General features: G+C 42.4%; 1 protein-coding gene and 1 pseudogene across 3 annotated transcripts in view; one reads left to right on the top strand and one right to left on the bottom strand.

The window, feature by feature from the left end:
- The window catches only part of TM7SF3 (transmembrane 7 superfamily member 3), a 43,157-nt gene that overhangs the window by 18,607 nt on the left and 4,750 nt on the right, over nt 1-19,800 (top strand). The window contains exons 6-10 of one of the 3 annotated variants that reach the window (XM_001925025.8): nt 5,765-5,942; nt 10,901-10,987; nt 12,507-12,587; nt 13,682-13,834; nt 18,953-19,050. In XM_001925025.8, the coding sequence (XP_001925060.3) occupies nt 5,765-5,942; nt 10,901-10,987; nt 12,507-12,587; nt 13,682-13,834; nt 18,953-19,050 (597 nt within the window). Of the gene's footprint in view, nt 1-5,764; nt 6,265-6,538; nt 6,736-10,900; nt 10,988-12,506; nt 12,588-13,681; nt 13,835-18,952; nt 19,051-19,800 lie in introns of those variants that run through there. The other 2 variants (XR_014803685.1, XR_014803686.1) reach the window with 2 other exon arrangements.
- On the bottom strand, nt 468-4,280 carry LOC102161181 (large ribosomal subunit protein uL5 pseudogene; annotated as a pseudogene).

The raw sequence follows: 19,800 nt of genomic DNA on the forward strand, positions 1-19,800 counted from the left end.
AAGAAAAAGGAAAAATCCTCAGTTGCTACTATTGGAGAAGAGTCTTATATAACATTATTCTGAAATTTGATAAAAGGAAGGAATTTACCCTGCCTTTCTTAAAGGAGGAACTGTGAATTCATCCCCAATTGATGAGAGAAAGCTCTTCTTTACAGAAAAATGCCAGCTAATAAATGTAGAAGGAATAATAGATTAGAAAATCACCACTTTGTGACCCTGAATGAAAGAATTCAGGCTAGGATAATCTGGTGAGAGAGTGCTGGAATAATAGATTAGAAAATCACCACTTTGTGACCCTGAATGAAAGAATTCAGGCTAGGATAATCTGGTGAGAGAGTGCTGGGGGACAGGATATTCCCAGGATGCCTAAGTGGCATCCTCAGATGAATGCTAATTGCAAAGGGAAAACGACTTCAGAGAGGAGCGATCTGACGGTCTCTGCCTCAGCCATGTGGTCAAAGTTAGGTTCACTGATGGTGGGTCACCTGCATTATATGTTCATGTGAATGCAAGCAGACAATAGCACCATCACCATGGAATATTCTAGCAAGACACATTTCACCTGAATTCCTGTTTATAGGAGTTCCTGTTGGCAAGAAATGCATGGGATAAAAGTACAGCTTAGACACCGGGACCAGAGTCTGACCAATTCAGATTACGGAGTGGTCTATAAAATGATTTTCTTAGTCTCTCAAAAGTCGCTGGGGAGTTCCCATTGTGGCTCAGTGGGTTCAAAACCTGACACAGTGTCCATGAAGATGTGGGTTTGATTCTTGGCCTCGCTCAGTGGGTTCAGGATTTTGAGTTGCCACAAGCTGTGGTGTATGTAGCTCACAGACATGGCTCAGATCTGGCATTGTCGTGGCCATGGTGTAGGCTGGCAGCTTCAGCTTTGATTCACCCCCTAGCCCAGGAACTTCCATAGGCTGCAGTTGCAGCCATAAAAAGAAAAAATTAAAAAAAAATGAAGGTCACTGGGCGGGTGGGAGAAGGGTGGAGGGAAGGATTGTTCTAGATTAGAGAGATTGGAGATAAACACCATGCATTAAACTTGGTTTGATCTTGGTTAAGGGGGAGAAGAGCTATAAAATCCATTTGAGAAAATTTGAGTATGGACTGTGTATTAGCTAATAAGAAATGAGTATTTTCTTCAGTGAGCTAAGGTATTGTGGGCACCTAGGAGAACATCCTAGTGCTTAGTACCTTGCTACTCAGAGTGCAGTGGGTGAATGCATAGCATTGCATCCCCTGAGAGATTCTTAGAAAAGCAGAAGTCAGGTACCTCTTCTGACCAGAAGAATCGGAACCTAAAATTTAACAAGCTCCCCAGTGATTCATTCATAGGCCATTAGAAACACACTGTTAGGACATGCACATGGAAATATTTGGAAATGAACATCATAGAAACGAACACATGTAACTTACTTTAAAATGGTTCAGGGGTTCCCCCCGTCCTAGCTCAGCGGAAGCTAATCTGATTAGTATCCATGAGAATGCAGGTTCAATCCCTGGCCTCTCTTAGTGGGTTAAAGCTCTGGCATTGCTGTGGCTGTGGTGTAGGCCGGCGGCTACAACTCCAATTCGACCTCTAGCCTGGGAACTTCCATATGCTGCAGGTGCCACCCCCAAAAGACAAATAAATAAATAATAAAATGGTTCCGTCAAAAAAAAAACCCCAATGCATATATATCTATAGAGAGAGAGAGACGGAGACAAAGACAGAGGCAGAAAAGCAAATATGGTAAAATATAATAAGAAATGTTAACATTTTGTTGGACTTGACCAATCCTTTGCCCAGAAAACATACTTTTGAAGGCTATTTTTATTTTTATTTTATTTTTTGCTTTCTTTTCTTTTTAGGGCCATGTCTGTGGCATATAGCTAGGGGTTGAATTGGAGCTACAGCTGCCGGCCTACACCACAGCCACAGCAATGCAGGATCTGAGCCACGTTAGTGACCTATACCACAGCTCACGGCAATGCCAGATCCTTAACCCACTGGGTGAGGCCAGGGATCGATCCCACAACCTCATGGTTCCTATTCAGATTCGTTTCCACTGTGCCACGACAGAAACTCCTTGAAAGCTATTTTTATTTTTAATTTTTTTTTTACATTTCAATGAAAATTTTTTATTAGCTTTTTGGATAGAAATGGGAATTTATTTGCCAGGGAGGATGATCCCATCGTACTTCTGCTAGAACCAGCGCATGGCCTCCTCTTTGCTGATTCTGTGTTTGGCCCCAGTGCAACCTATCCTGCACTTTTTTCTTTTTTTATAATTTTTTTTTTTATTTTCCCACTGTATAGCAAGGGGGTCAGGTTATCCTTACATGTATACATTACAATTACATTTTTCCCCCATCCTTTCTTCTGTTGCAACATGAGTATCTAGACAAAGTTCTCAATGCTATTCAGCAGGATCTCCTTGTAAATCTATTCTAAATTGTGTCTGATAAGGCCAAGCTCCCGATCCCTCCCACTCTCTCCCCCTCCCATCAGGCAACCACAAGTCTCTTCTCCAAGTCTATGATTTTCTTTTCTGAGGAGATGTTCATTTGTGCTGGATATTAGATTCCAGTTATAAGTGATATCATATGGTATTTGTGTTTGTCTTTCTGGCTCATTTCACTCAGGATGAGATTCTCTAGTTCCATCCATGTTGCTGCAAATGGCATTATGTCATTCTTTTTTATGGCTGAGTAGTATTCCATTGTGTATATATACCACCTCTTCCGAATCCAATCATCTGTCGATGGACATTTGGGTTGTTTCCATGTCCTGGCTATTGTGAATAGTGCTGCCATGAACATGCGGGTGCACGCGTCTCTTTTAAGTAGAGTTTTGTCCGGATAGATGCCCAAGAGTGGGATTGCGGGGTCATATGGAAGTTCTATGTATAGATTTCTAAGGTATCTCCAAACTGTTCTCCATAGTGGCTGTACCAGTTTACATTGCCACCAACAGTGCAGGAGGGTTCCCTTTTCTCCACAGCCCCTCCAGCACTTGTTATTTGTGGATTTATTAATGATGGCCATTCTGACTGGTGTGAGGTGATATCTCATGGTAGTTTTGATTTGCATTTCTCTTATAATCAGTGATGTTGAGCATTTTTTCATGTGTTTGTTGGCCATCTGTATATCTTCTTTGGAGAAATGTCTATTCAGGTCTTTTGCCCATTTTTCCATTGATTGATTGGTTTTTTTGCTGTTGGGTTGTATAAGTTGTTTATATATTCTAGAGATTAAGCCCTTGTCGGTTGCATCATTTGAAACTGTTTTCTCCCATTCTGTAAGTTGTCTTTTTGTTTTCTTTTGGGTTTCCTTTGCTGTGCAAAAGCTTTTCAGTTTGATGAGGTCCCATGGGTTTATTTTTGCTCTAATTTCTATTGCTTTGGGAGACTGACCTGAGAAAATATTCATGATGTTGATGTCAGAGAGTGTTTTGCCTATGTTTTCTTCTAGGAGTTTGATGGTGTCCTGTCGTATAGTGAAGTCTTTCAGCCATTTTGAGTTTATTTTTGTGCATGGTGTGAGGGTGTGTTCTAGTTTCATTGCTTTGCATGCAGCTGTCCAGGTTTCCCAGCAATGCTTGCTGAATAGACTTTCTTTTTCCCATTTTATGTTCTTGCCTCCTTTGTCAAAGATTAATTGACCATAGGTGTCAGGGTTTATTTCCGGGTTCTCTATTCTGTTCCATTGGTCTGTCTATCTGTTTTGATACCAGTACCACACTGTTTTGATGACTGTCTATCCTGCACTTCTTGTCTGCGATGCTGAAACCTGGCCTACCCAGCACCCACATAGAAGCCCAGGCCATAGATACCAATGTGTGGATCGTATCTGATCCCCGGATCCATGTGTTCTTGGATCCCAAAACCAAAGTTTCCAGTATCGAGAAGTTATTTTTTCTTAACTCGTGCTCTCGCACCTTTAGACCTTTCTCAAGTATTTCTTTTGCCTCGGCCCCACGGACTGTGCAGTGGATGGCAATCTTTTTGCTTCTCCTGATGCCAAAGGATCTGACTATTTATCTGTCTAGCTTTGGAGAACACAGGAGTCTGGCCTGTGAGCAACTCCAGCACCTTGGCTGCCCGGGTCAGTCCGTCTCCACTCTTCCCCACGCAGGTGTTGAGGCAGAGCTTACAGATGCAAAGTTCCCACATGGGGTTCTCCTTTTCACCTTGATCCTGCCCGTGATTGGAAACCTGAAGGCTATTTTTAAACAGAAGTAATTTACTCCTGAAACTGTTTCCTTTTCTCACTTCTGCTATTAGGAACATTCCTGGTTATTAGGGCTACATGGGGCTTTGTTTCTCCTAGTATATGTATCCCCTATCTATCTAAAACAAACAAATGAAAACAGCCTTTAAAAGGAAATTGTTAAAGTGAAGGACTGCAGCAGAACACAGCTGCGTGTGTCCAGGGGACACAGCAACAAAGTGAGTTCTTACTCTGCAACAAACTGAGCCTCTAGGCTACTCACATATGTCCCATTTCAGTCATTTCTTTCTGCGTAACCTGGCAACCTACACCCTTCTGGGAAGATCAGAGCAGTATAGGAAAACTCTACCCATCCACAATTAGGCTGAAGGATGATTTTGTAGAAAAGACTAATGTCGGTACCTTTCAAAACATAAAGATAAGTCCAGCCTTCCACAAAAATGATCTGGAGCATGAGTCTCAAATTTTCATGTGCAGAGGAACCACCTGAGTATCTCTTAAAATACAGGTTCTGCTCCCATAGATCTAGGGTGGAGCCTGAGAGCCTGCAACTCTAACAACTCCCAGATGATACCAGATAATGCACAGAGACCACTGAGCAAGATCAATAAGGTTCCTGCCCTTCTGTTGCTTACAACCTAGCAAATGAGAAAAAAATTTTTTGCTTTGTTCTAACTAGCATTTACATGTTATTTGTTTCACATTTTAATTAAATTATTAACATATACAAAATCTTAAAATGCATTTCCTGTAAGAGCTTGTTCATATTAGCACGTACAGATGGTGTAGGACAATCTTTTGACAAAGCCAGGTGGGTTGGCAAAGTAGTACATGCAGGATGAATAAACAAGGCCCTACTATAGAGCATAGGGCACTGCATTCAATATCCTGTGATAAATACAATGGAAAAACGTATGAAAAAAGGGAGTGCTGTGGTATAGGTTGCAGACGTGGCTCGGATCTGGTGTTGCTGTGGCTCTGGTGTAGGCCAGCAGCTGTAGCTCTGATTAGACCCCTAGTCTGGGAACCTCCCTATGACACGGGTGCAGCCCTAGAAAAGACAAAAAAAAAAAGAAAAAAAAAATTCGTATAGATATAATTCGATCACTTTGCTTTCACTTTATAGCAGAATTTAACACAACATTGTAAACCAACTATGCTTCAATCTGAAAAAGAAAAAAAGCCAGGGAATTCCCATTGTGGCTCAGCAGGTTAAGAACCCAACTAGTATCCATGAGGATGTGGGTTCGATCCCTGGCCTCTCTCATTGAGTTAAGGATATTGAGTTTCTGCGGATGTGGCATCAGCAGCTGCAGCTCTGATTGTACCCCTAGCTTGGGAATTTCCATATCCCACAAGTGCAGAACTAAAAGACCAAAAAAAAAAAAAATTAAAAAAAGCCAGTGGGTTGGTGTATATTTTAAACAAGATTTATAATTTTATATTAGAATTTAATATCATGTAATAGAGGTTCTGACAGAAAAGTTTGTGGGGTTTGTTTTTTTGATCTAAACACTAATCATGTCTTTTTTTTTGGCCACAGGTGGTTACCTTAACAGCTGATGATAAGACAATTGTTTCTTTCTCCTCCCTTTGGGGACAAGGTGTCATTTACAATGTCATCGTTCGGGATCCATTTCTAAATACATCTGCAGCATACGTTCCTGTTCACACGTATGCTTGCAGCTTTGAGGCTGAGGAGGGTAATTGTTTTTCCCTTGGTGAGTATGTGGGTTTAAAGTGAAAATCCTTCTTGGGCTTTGCAGACCTGGTACAGAACTTAAGGATATTTTAAAATGCCTCTGTCTCATTCATTCATTCACTCAGCACATGCATTCTGGACGCCTAGGTTACTCCACTCTCTGTTCTAGGCACTGGGATACAGCAGTGAACAAAACAGACCAAACACCTGCCCTCCTGGAGCCTGCATTTTAATGGAGGAGATGAGACAGATGAGATACACATATGAAATATACAGACCTGAGCTAAGTGAGGAGGGCTAAGAAGCAAAAATTAAGTAGGAAAGAGAGATGACCAGTAAGGGTGAGAGAATTTAAGAAAGCATAGTTAGGGAAGCCCTTGCTCAACAGGTAGCTTGAGGGTAAAGACCCAGTGTGAGTTAGGGAGTCATGCATGCATCCCTGGGGGATGTGCTAGGCGGAGGGGACAGTGGTTCAGGGCCCTCACCTAGGAGCCTGCCTGGTGTCTGCAGGAGCCTGAGGCTGAGAGAGGTGCCACTTGAGGGCAGCTCTGTAGGTCCTTGTTTGGGCTTTAGCTTTTTTTTTTTTTTTTTTTTTTTTTTTTTTTTGCTTTTTAGGGCTGCACCCTCAGCATATGGAGGTTCCCAGGCCAGGGGTAGAGCCAGAGCTACAGCTGCCGGCCTACACCATAGCCACAGCAGCTTGGGATCCAAGCGGAGTCTGCAACCTACACCACAGCTCATGGCAATGGTGGATCCTCAACCCACTGAACGAGGACAGGGATCGAACCTGCATCTTCGTGGATCCTAGTCAGGTTTGTTAACTGCTGAGCCACGAAAGGAACTCCTGGGCTTTAGCTTTTATTTGGAGTGAAATGAAAAGACATTGGGGAGTTTAAGCAAATAGTGCCATGGCTTGACTTGTATTTTAATCAGACTACTCTGGCTGCTTTTTTGAGAAAAATCAGGGGCATGAGCAGAAACAGGGAGATTTATTTGCACACCATTGTAGTACCCAGAAGCAAAGTTACAGTGGTGGGGTGGGTGTTGCAAGGTCATTCGGTGTGTATGCACTTAGCATTTTATTTTGAAATAGTTTCATAGAAAAGATGGAAAAATTGTTCACAGAGTTCTGCATAATCTTCACCAGTATTTCACAAATGTTAGTTAATATGTCATGCTGCTTGCTTTTTATTCTCTCTTTATCTATATTATACACATACACAATTTTCCCAAAGTGAGAGTAAGTTACAAGCATAAAGACCCTTTTGCCCTATTGATTTCATTATATAACTGTAGTAAAATGATCAAATCACAGAGTGAACATTGGTATACTACTATCATTTAGCCTATGGATGTTATCCAATTGCACTGGTTATTCCACTAATGCCCTTTATTGCCAAAAGAAAACTTTTGTCTGGCGTTCACTTCAGGATCACACGTTGCATCACGCTGTTTCTGCTGTCTTTTATCTGCTGTGGTCTGGAACCATTTCTCAGTGTGTTTTTGTCTTTCAGAACTTTATCTTCTGGAGGAGCACAGGCTACTTTTGTAGAATGTCCTCCATTTAGGTTTAGCTGATGTTTCCTCATGATTAAGTTCAGATTTTGCATTTGGGGCATAAAACCAAAAGAAGTGGTGGTGTGTATTTTCGGTAGTAAAACTAGTACTTGGATTACTTGGTTGGGGTACTTAGATTACTTGGTTGGGGCATCTGCCAGTTTTCTCCACTGTAAAGTAACTATTTTTCCCTTTGTATCTTTTGGGGAGATAACTTTGAGTGCAGGTAAATATGTGCTTCTCAAACTCACTTGCTGGCTTTAGCATTCAGTGATCTTTGCTCAAAACATTTACTACCAGCTGGCATTTTTCTACATTTATCATTCTGTATATGTTACAGAATGGCAGTAGGAAAGGTAGGGGGTCTAAGGACTGAGCCCAGGGTGCCCCAATGATTAGAAGTTAGGAGATTGGGAGTTGTGGCTCAGCGGGTTAAGAACTAGACACAGTGTCCATGAGGATGTGGGTTCAATTCCTGGCCTAAGGACCTGGCATATGCCAGAAGCTGTGGTGTAGGTCACAGATGCAGCTCAGATCCAGCGTTGCTGTGGCTGTGGCGTAGGCCTACAACTGCAGCTCCAATTCGACCCCTTGCCCAGGAACTTCTATATGCTGTGTGTGCAGCCCTAAGAAGAAAAAAAAGAAAAAAAAAATCAGGGAATTGAAAAAGAGCCCACCAAGGAGGAACCAGATCGGAAAAGGAAGTGGCTTTTGAAGCTAAGAGAAGAAAGTGTTTCAAGGAAGAGAATGCTATGCTGTGTCCGATGCTGCTTAGAGAGTAGCTGAGAAAAGAGACTCGAAAACGACCACTGGGTTTAGCAACACGGAGGCCAGTGGTGCCAGTGAGAGCATTTTAGGGAAGCCTGACTGGACTCAGTTCAAAGACAAATAGAAGGAAAGAAATTGGAAAAGGAGTTCAAAGAGTAAATTGTGTCAGTTGTATTCAAGCCAGGGATTCATGTCTGCTCCCCTCTGCCAGAGCTGTATCCCACCAGGTCATCCACTGCCATGGGCAAGATCCCTGAGACACACAATTGCAGGAGACCAGGCAGATGGAAGTTCTGTACTTTTGACCCATGGGCTGGATCTTGTCTGGGTTCCCTCGCTCCCTTTTCCTCAAACCCTTTGGTCCAGGGCCGCTCCTCATCAGAGATCGCGCTGGGTGCTGTCTTTCCACATTAGGCCAAGGAGAAGGAGAGCTCCAGTTCTGTTGTTCCTCCAGCTCAGATTGAACCCTTCCGGTGATGTGGGTCCTTTTGCTTTCATTTTCAAGCTCCGTGCATGCTGGGATGCCTTTCCTGAGCTTGGAGTAGGGAGAATGGATCCACATTGCTTTTTTTGTTTTTAATGTTTCTTTTTTGGCTGCCCTGTGTCATATAGAATTCCCTGGCCAGAGACCAGATCCGAGCTCTACTTGTGACCTATGCTGCACCAGTGGCAATGCTGGATGCTTTAACCCACGTTGCCAGGCAGGGATTGATTGAACCTGCATCCTGGCGCTGCAGAGATGCCACTCATCTCGTTGCACCACAGTTGAAACTCCCACATTGCCTTTTAATCAAAACTCTGGCCTGTGTCATAATCTACAGTGATGCTGTGATGATTAAAAACGATCTATGGAGTTCCCGTCATGGTGCAGTGGTTAATGAATCCGACTAGAAACCATGAGGTTGCGGGTTTGATCCCTGCCCTTGCTCAGTGGGTTAAGGATCCGGCGTTGCCGTGAGCTGTGGTGTGGGTCGCAGACGTGGCTCGGATCCCGTGTTGCTGTGGCTCTGGCGTAGGCCGGCGGCTACAGCTCCGATTGGACCCCTAGCCTGGGAACCTCCATATGCCAAGGGAGTGGCCCTAGAAAAGACAAAACAAAAAAACAAAAAACAAAAAAAACAAAGCAAAAAAACGATCTAAACGTTGGCTCTCCTCCATTCTCCCATCCCACTCACCCCTTTGTTGTCATTGTTCCCAGAATTCATCCCTTGTGTTGTCTCTGGATCCTACTTAGGAAACCCTCTCTCTTCTCTGGTTTTGCTAATATGTTACACTTTTTCTCCCTTTTCTTCCTGGTACTATGTGTGGTACATATATATATTTTTATATGTTCATATATGTTTTTGTATGTTCCTGGAGGAACATATCTGTGTGTGTCATTTTTTTCTTGTGTTGCCGTCTTTGGTGATTATACTTGCTGGAAACTTCCACTAGATTTTCCCTTGAAAAAAATTCTCCCCTGAACTGCACGTTTTTGGTATAAAGATTGAATCATAGAATAGCAGTCAAACTGCACGTCTGAGATGAGCAGAATGTGGCAGTAATCCTCATTTCTTCTTTCTTTTGAGCTTTTCATTCACAGATAAACTGATGTGTAGATAGATTTTATGCCCTATAAATTCCGGTCTTCTATCTTGTGTTCCTGATCACAATGTAGGTCTTCATGGGGAGTTCCTGCTGTGGCTCAGCAGAAATGAATCTGGCAAGTATCCATGAGATGCAGGTTCCATCCTTGGCCCTGCTCAGTGGGTTAAGGATCTGGCATGGCCATAAGCTGTGGTGTAGGTCACAGAGGAGGCTCAGATCCCACGATGCTGTGGCTGCAGCTCTGATTTGACCCCTAGCCTGGTAACTTCCATATGCCGTGGGTACAGCCCTAAAAAGAAAATAAATAAATAAATGTAAGTCTTCATTGTTTCCATCTGAGCACTCAAGTACTTGATGTGTTTTGATTTGTGGCTGGTTTGTAACACATTTCACATGAAATGAAATGTTTTGGTTTTTTTCTTTTTTGGTCTTTTTAGGGCCATACCCACGGCATATGGAGGTTCCCAGGCTAGGGGTCCAATCGGAACTGTAGCCACTGGCCTACGCCAGAGCCAGAGCAATGCCAGATCCAAGAGACATCTGCAACCGACACCACAGCTCACGGCATCCCTGGATCCTTAACTCACTGAGCAAGGGCAGGGATCGAACCCGCAACCAAATGGTTCCTAGTCGGATTTGATAACCACTGTGCCACGACAGGAACTCCTTAAACCTCTTTTAAGTCATTGTTCCCCCTCCTTCTCGCTCCGTTTTTTTCTTGTAGTTTATTTGTGAAGAAACAGAATTATTTCTTTTAGGCACACTCCCCTCTTTTCCCTCTTCCTCTCCATCCCTTGCCCCCAAGAATGTCTCCGGGTCTGTGTTGTGAACTTCTCTTAGGAAGCAGTGTTGTCTGGTTACTCTTTTTATTATACCAGCAGCCATTGGTAATCATTGCTCACACAGAGTAATTCATTAAGGGTGGGGAGGGTGTTTTTAAAATAAATTATTTATGTATGGAATAAATTATTGTCAGTTCACTTTGCTTTTTTCATGAAGCTTTGTTCTTTATTAATTAAATACAATGTATCATATCAGATGTAAAATAATTTTCATTATTTTTAGGAAGAGTATCTACCAAAGTGTTCTTCACTCTTTTTGCCCTCCTTGGTCTCTTCATTTGCTTCTTTGGACACAGATTCTGGAAAACAGGTATTTCCTCTAAGGCCTCGTGGTCCTTTTTCTTAAATGCTGCTGGGGAATTTATGGTGTACAAGGACAGAAAGCAACTGGTTATCTCCACTCTCTTTGTAGATTTGAGGTCTTTCATAATGATTCCACCGAGTTACTCCGCATTTTTATATTTTCTCTCCTCTCAACAATGGAGTAGAACCTCCTCTTATTAAGAAGAAAATAAAATTTGATTTGTGCATTAAACTTCTTCAATTACTAGTTTGACTAGCTGACCCAAGATTACCAATTAGAAATCAGGACATCTCTTTAAAAATGTATATGGGAGATCCTGCTGAATAGCATTGAGAACTATGTCTAGATACTCATGTTGCAACAGAAGAAAGGGTGGGGGAAAAACTGTAATTGTAATGTATACATGTAAGGATAACCTGACCCCCTTGCTGTACAGTAGGAAAATAAAAAAAAAATATATATATATATATAAACAAAAAAAAAAGAAAAAAAATGTATATGGATTTTGGTAATTGTGGTTGACACGGTTTCTTGTATATCAGGCTGCATGTCTGCAGGGTACAGTGAGGTTGGAATGTTTGCACAGTCCTGGGAGGTTCAGACAGTAAATGAACTTCACTATCTGCTCACTAAAATCTAGTGGGGGGAGCAGAATATACATAATATTCGTTGAACGGATATGAATTCTTTGGGCTATCTTTTATGTAACTAATATTGCCATTACTTTAAAAAAAATCCTTATTTAATTCATCTGCAAGGAGTATAATGGAGCATCAAGGGGAGAGTGGATATAACTCTGACCTTATGAAACTCTTTAAAGTTGCTTTAGTAAATCATTTGAAATAGCAGCTCCTTTCCCTCCCTTACTGTATTTCTTTTTTCAGAAAATTATTGATTGAAAAGAGAATATTGTGAAGACTATTTAACTCCTTAAGATGTAGAATGATTCTAGAAAACAGAATTTCAGGGTTAGGCTGTATGTAAGTTCCCAAAAATACTATTAGGTTTTTTTGATGGGTGAAGACAATGGTTGATGTTCACCCTCCACAGGAAAGGATGATTTAAAAGAAGACATAAAAATCACATTTTGCTTTGAAATGTTTTGTTTTGTTTTTTTACCTTTCAAATTATATTTTTGCTGATGTAACAAATTGAACTTTAGTGTGTAATTTCAGATCAGTACAATGACAAAGGTACTATTTTCGTTTTAAATAGGAAGTATAAATATATTAAGACAAGCTGTTAAATGAACACTTAACAACTTAATTGAAGTTGACCTATGGACAAGAAAATGTATCCAACAGTTAATACTGTAATATTATATCCCTGTGATAATAATATTTACTACCAATGACCTCTAAGTTTTTTTGCCTTTTCGGTAACTCTTTCTCTTCTCTGAATGCCCTCATGAGTAAATTCTGGGAACATAAACATGATTTGTAGATTAGACTTTTAAATTTCATTTACTAACCATAGTTTGTGGTTTTTTTTTTTTTTTTTTCCTTTCCTGGTGGTTTGCTACTAGAACTATTCTTCATAGGCTTTATCCTCATGGGATTCTTCTTTTATATACTGATTACAAGACTGACACCTATTAAGTATGATGGTAAGTGAATATTATATAGTTTGATTGTTCAAAAAAGAAAGTGCTGTGTTTATAACCACCTTTCCATCTACAGAGTATTGTTTATCATATCCTTATGTGTGTAAAATAACTAGTCACCTATAGGCTACACCTCTTTTCTAAACTACTTATTCAGACCTTCTCTCCTGGGTTTTGTTTTTGTCGTTTTTCTTTTTCTTTTTTGGCCACCCCGCAGCCTATGGAGTTCCTAGGCCAAGGATCAAATCGAAGCTTCAGTTGCTAACTGTGCCCCATCTGTGGCAACGCTGGATCCTCAACTCACTGTGTCAGGCCGAGGATTGAACCTGCATCCCATTGCTGCAGGGACACCACCAATCCCATTGTACCATGGTGGAAGCTTCTCTCCTGGGTTTTTAATCTGCACAGTTAAGTTCTTGGTACTTAAGAGAAATGAAGGGCCATACTGATTATAAACCTATGTTCTAGCTATGTGGTGTATTGATGACATGACATTTACAATAATCAGAATGTTAAGATTTTCTTTTCTTTTCTTTTTTGCTTTTTAGGGCTGCACTCTCGGCATATGGAGGTTCCCAGGCTAGGGGTCTAATTGGAGCTGCAGCTGTTGGCCTACACCACAGCCACAGCAACGCAGGATCCAAGCCACATCTGTGACTTACACCACAGCTCACGGCAATACCAGAACCTTAACCCACTGAGCGAGGCCAGGGCTCAAGCCCAGAACCTCATGGTTCCTAAGTCGGATTGTTTCTGCTGCGCTGCGATAGGAACTCCAAGAATGTTAAGATTTTCTTTACCTGAACACAAACACAACCCTTCCTTCCATGTCACATGTAACAGGATACTTCTCCCTCAGCCCCAATGATAGGTTGTACCAAGCCATGCCTGTCACTAGTCCTGGGAGGTTTAGCTCCCAGCTGGTTTCTAGTCTCAGACCAGGCTCCTCCCTGGAGAGGGCCACGCCATGCTGATGCACCCTGGGTGCCCAGCCATCAGAAAGAATAAGGCTAGCTCTGGTAATGGTCTTGGATATACAAGCATGCAGCAAGAAGAGCTGCCTCTAATCAAACCGTTCACCCTCTCCCCTTGTGCAGTCCGCCTGATTCTGACAGCCCTCGCCGGGAGCATTGGTGGCATTTGCTTGGTAGCTGCCTGGTGGCGATTTGGGATCCTCGTGCTCTGCATGCTGTGTGTCGGACTGGTGCTGGGGTTCCTCGTCTCGTCAGTGACTTTCTTCACTCCACTGGGTAGGAGATGTGTAACTGATGGTTTGTGTGTTCACTCCATTGTTTCAAAGACGTCATTTCAGCTCTCCAAGACACATACCACCTTGGCCGGGACCTGGGGCCCTCTCCTGGAGGGTTCTGGAAATTGACCCTGATCATGTGGTACTTTAAGAAGGATCAGTACTAATAAGAATCCCTCTTTCCTCAAAGGCACCCTGTATAATGAATTACAAAGGTCTTTGGAGGTAGCTTTGAACCTGTTGTGATGGGGGGGGGTGTTTCTCTTAGTTGGAATTAATGGAGATAAAGGAGGTTCTTTACATGCGACAGAATGGTGGGTTTTCCCTTTTCTTACTTTAAATCCTAGAACTCTTTCTTCAAGTGAATCTTAAGCATAAGCCCAGTGTATCCCACAGTTAAATTTGGTGCTGCTCTGATGGCAGCTCAGTTGGGAACCTGGTGCTTTTTTCCCAGTCTTCTCTTGTGACCCTAACCTCTGCTCCCACCCTTTGCCAAACCCTGAGTATTCCTAAGGTACCCACTTGTAGTCATCCTAGGGCGGTAGCACAGGGATGGTCCTGGGGATTTATTTATTTATTTATTTACTTTTTGTCTTTTTAGGGCCATACCCTCTCGGTTTATGGAGGTTCCCAGGCTAGGGGTCAAATCAGAGCTACAGCTGAAGGCCCACACCACAGCCACAGCAACGCCAGATCCGAGCCTTGTCTGCGACCTACACCACAGCTCATGGCAACGTCAGATCCTTAACCCACTGAGCAAGGCCAGGGATCGAACCCATAACCTCATGGTTACCAGTCAGATTTGTTTCCACTGCATCACAAGGGGAACTCCCTGGGGATTTTTTTTTAAAGTAATTCAATTTCTATTAATTTTAAAAGTCTAGTTGACTTCTAAGTTAACTTCCTTGTATCGGGGAGGAAAAAAATTTTCTTTTTACCCTTTTAGGGTCTTTGCCTGCTCTAATAATTAAATTGACATAAGACAGGTTGATAGGAGAAAAACAAATTTAATTTCCTATTAGTGGAGTCCCATAAAAGTATAAGCCTCAAAGGTAGTTAAGCAGTTGAGGCTTATCTGCTATCCTAAGCTAAGAAATGAATGGAGTTTGGGCCTTTAAATGGGAGGAGGGCAATTCACAGGATCAAAAGAAGATCATATGTTTGGTAATAAGATGCTTGAAGTTCAGTTAAGTCTTTGGAGATCAAAAGTTATCTCTGCTAAATGCTTTCTTCCCGTGCCCTGATCTAAACTATTTTAGGCATCTAAGGGAGAGAAAAGTTTTTCCTGAACCTGCTGGGTCTTGATTGCCTTTAGCTCAAAATAATGCACATGACCCAAAAGGCACGTTTTGGGGTGCCCTATTCTGTTCCCCTTCATTTTGCAGTTGTATAATTCCTGATTATACAACTGACATTTACTGATTGTTGTCAAAAATGCAAAAAAAAAAAAAAAGTATCTACACACTACTGTATATAGAATAGATGAACAAGAAGGACCTACTATGTGCCACAGGGAACTCTATTCACTATCTTGTAATAATATATAATGGAAAAGTATCTGAAAAAGAATAGATTTATATAACTGAATCACTTTGCTATACACCTGAAACTAATTCAACATTGTAAATCAACTATATGCCAATTTTTTTTTTCAAAAGGAGTATCTACATTCAGAAGTACTCTATTATGCTATTTCCTTCTCATGACAGTGCTTAGTTCTTATATTACAATATCAGATACAAGGTGATGGAAATGTTAGATACAAGATTAGCTATCTCTGGAGTTCCCGTTGTGGCTCAGCAGTAAGGAACCCAACTAGGATGCATGAGGACTCGGGTTCAGTCCCTGGCCTCGCTCAGTGGGTTAAGGATCCAGCATTGCCATGAGCTGTAGTATAGGTCAAAGACGCAGCTCGGATCTGGCATTGCTATGGCTGTGGCATAGGCCAGAAGCTGTAGCTCCGATTTGATCCCACCTGGGAACTTCCATATGCCTCAGGTATGGCCCTAAAAAGACAAAAAAAAAAAAAAAAAAAAAAGGAATAGCTGTCTCTTGAGGCAGTCAACTCTTGAAAACGCAGGATGTAGAGTGCAGTTTGTTCTGTAAAGATTTTTTTTTAAAAGACCAGAGAGAGCTAGTGACCTGTGTGTTTACTGACCATGGCAAGCAAACTTATAACCAAGTTCATTCCGATAGGATCTCCTATCAGTAGCTTTTTATCTGTCTGCAAAGGAGCATTATTTAGATTTGGCTAAATGACAGATTCACAGGATTGTTTGTTGAAAATGCAGATTCAGAGTTCTACTCTAGAAGTGCTAAATCAAATACCACTTAGTGAGTTTCCCCCTTTTTGTTAGAGGATGGAGGGAGGATAGAATTTTTTCGTAGTTAATGTGTTAAACTATCTTTGTTTTGGAGGAGGAGCGCACATGCAGCATGTGGAAGTTCCCTGGCCAGGGGTCAAACCCGAGCCAGAGCAGTGACCTGGACCGCTCCAGTGATAGAGCCATATCCTTAACCCACTGCACCAGAAGAGAACTCCCCGAACTATCTCCTTTTTATTTATTTGTTTATTTATTTATTGCTTTGGGGGGGGGGCGTGAATGTGCAGCATAAGGGAAGGTCCCAGGCTAGGGGTCAAATTGGAGCTACAGCTGCCGGCCTATGCCACAGCCACAGCAGCGCCAGATCTGAGCCACACCTGCAATTTACACCACAGCTTATGGCAATGCTGGATCCTTAACCCACTGAGCAAGGCCAGGAATTGAACCCAGGTCCTCATGGATACTAGTCAGATTCATTTCCACTGCACCACAACAGGAACTCCCAACTGTCTTATTTTTAGTAGTTAATGTATATGAGCTATCTCACTGCTCAAGGACATTTAGAGTGAGTGTCTCCTCAATGAGAGTGGATGCAAAATCATATTTTTAAGCATTTGAAAATATTTGGCTGACCTCTCAGATGTAATTAAATTACTTTTAAAACTACCTGATTCTGTGGTTAGCAAAGAGCTTGTACTCTGAGGAGTTCCTACTGAGGTGCAGCAGGTTAAGGATCTGGTGTTGTCTCTGCAGCAGCTCTGGTCTCTGCTGAGGCATGATATAGATCCCTGGCCTGGTGCGGTGGGTTAAAAATCTGGTGTTGCTGCAGCTGTGATGTAGATTGAAGCTGCAGCTCGGAACTGATCCCTGGACCAAGAGCTTCCAAATGCCAAGGGTGCAGCCAAAAAAAAAAAAAAAAAAAAAAAAAAGAGAGAGCTCTTGCTTTGGGTTTTTTTCTGTTTTTTTTTTAGGGCCACACCCATGGCATATGTAAGTTCCCAGGCCAAGGGTCAAATCAGAGCTGTAGCCCCCAGCCTGTGTCATAGCCACAGCAACACCAGATCTGAGGCATATCTGCAACCTGCACCACAGCTCACAGCAACGCTGGATTGTTAACCCACTGAGCGAGGCCAGGGATTGAACCAGGGTCCTCATGCATACCAGTCAGGTTTGTGACCACTGAGCCATGATGGGAACTCTCAAGAGCTTATACTTTGAAAGAGTCATTGTTTACCTGCCTGGCATCATAACTGTTATTTTTTTTTTATTTTTATTTTTTTGCTATTTCTTTGGGCCGCTTCTGCGGCACATGGAGGTTCCCAGGCTAGGGGTCAAATCGGAGCTGTAGCCGCCGGCCTACGCCAGAGCCACAGCAACGCGCGATCTGAGCCGCGTCTGCAACCTACACCACAGCTCACAGCAACGCTGGATCGTTAACCCACTGAGCAAGGGCAGGGACCGAACCCGCAACCTCATGGTTCCTAGTCGGATTCGTTAACCACTGCGCCATGACGGGAACGCCATAACAGTTATTTTTAAGCCCTGGGTTCCTTTTTCTTTAGAGCCACATGTGCAAAGGTTCATATAGTTGAACTAGAGAATATGATCTATCCACTGGCTTCACTATGGCATGTTTCAGTTTGCTTTCTGAGACTGTGGGGTCTCCAGGCTAGATCCCCTCACTGCAGAACTCCTGCTCTTCCAGGATACATGGGTCTCAAGAAAGAGGTCACCTCCAATTGGACTGAGGGATGGTGCCAGAGTCAGTATTAAATAATTGTCAGGTTTATAGTCTTGTTACTTAAATGTAGTTTACAATGGGAATTCTAATGTATCTGTCCTGGGTCGCCCCAAGGTGTGCACCTTTTGGAGAAGGGATTAGTAGGGCAGGTAACTGGTCAGCTCTCCTCCTTCCTGATGCCTGAGGAAATCACATTTTCCAGTGTGCAGTAGCCGGCAGGACATGCACTGATGGTAAAAATCTATTAAACAGATTTTGCTGCTTATATTGGGATTTCATATGGTTAACTCTGAACGCCCCTTCCTGGTATTTTTTTATTTTGCAGTACAAAAATCATGTAATTAGGAGTTCCCATCATGGCACAGTGGAAACGAATCCGACTAGGAGCCATGAGGTTGCGGGTTTGAGCCCTGGCCTCACTCAGTGGGTTAAGGATCCAGTGTTGCCATGAGCTGTGGTGTAGGTCGCAGATAAGGCTTGGATCTGACATTGCTGTGGCTGTGGTGTAGGCCGGTGGCTACAGCTCCAATTAGATCCCTAGCTTGGGAACCTCCATACGCCAAGGGCTTGGCCCTAAAAAGACAAAAAGATGAAAAAAAAAAAAAAAAAACTGAAAAACAAAACCATGGAATCGTAGAAGTGTATAGCCAGGAAGGATGATTTGGAGATGAAGTGATTCATCCTTCTCATTTTATGGGTCAGAAAACTGGGGTCAAATTGGAGCTGTAGCCACCGGCCTTGTGTTACAGGTCTTGTGTTACAGCTGGAGAATGGAAGAGCTTGGACTAGTCAAGCCTCTTCTACATTATCCTGGTAATAAATGCAGAGCATTTACCTGCTTGATTTTCCTCCCACTCCTCCACCTTCTTAGGACACACCCCTCAAGAGATTGTGTTGACAATTAAGTGAAAAAAATCAGTTCAATTCAAATTGCCAACCTATTCCCTGGTTGTTACCTTAAACCTTCGATGTATGTCTCTGCTCACCTGTTAAGAAAATGAAATTTAACTTGGTGAACCTGTTGTTTACTCTTGATTTCTTTTTGCTCTTCCAGGAAATCTAAAGATTTTTCGTGACGATGCTGTGTTCTGGGTGACCTTCTCCTGCATAGCTGTTCTCATTCCAGTGGTTTTCATGGGCTGCCTGAGAATAGTACGTGTTTCATCTGGTCAATTTATTCATCCTGGTGTCCACAGGATGAATAAATTGCATCATTTCACTTATTGCATCATTTTGCATTTTTATTCACTAAAGCGAGCCCTCTGATAATCCATATCAGATGACTGACTTTAAATAGCCTCATTACTGTGAAAGCAAGAGAAGTTCTAGTTGTGATTATCATGCTGATTTTCCGTCAAGTAGAGCAGATCTTCACACTTAACAGTGGGAGCAGAGAAGGTAGGGCTTATGGTAATGCAGCAACCTGATGGATCATTTGTTTTCAGGGTCTCTCCAGGAGAACAGTTCTTTGTCTAATTAGAATTAGTATTTGGAGTTCCCGTGGCGCAGTGGTTAACGAATCCGACTAGGAACCATGAGGTTGCGGGTTCGGTCCCTGCCCTTGCTCAGTGGGTTAACGATCCAGCGTTGCTGTGAGCCGTGGTGTAGGTTGCAGACGCGGCTCGGATCCTGCGTTGCTGTGGCTCTGGCATAGGCCGGTGGCTACAGCTCCAATTTGACCCCTAGCCTGGGAACCTCCATATGCCGCGGGAGCGGCCCAAGAAATAGCAAAAAGACAAAAAAAAAAAAAAAAAAAAAAAGAATTAGTATTTATTGTCAAAGTTTTTTCACAGGGAAGATATTTTTCAAGATGAGGAAAACTGTGTTTTACAAACTGTTGGTATTTTTGTTTTTGTTTTTTCTTTCTTGGCTGCACCTATGTGGAAGTTCCCAGGCCAGGGA

This window comes from Sus scrofa, chromosome 5 (genome assembly GCF_054392235.1).
Source record: "Sus scrofa isolate SSC_HxYL_T2T_F1_AM1 chromosome 5, Sscrofa_HxYL_maternal_Yorkshire_Landrace_v2.0, whole genome shotgun sequence".
Lineage (NCBI taxonomy): Eukaryota > Metazoa > Chordata > Mammalia > Artiodactyla > Suidae > Sus > Sus scrofa.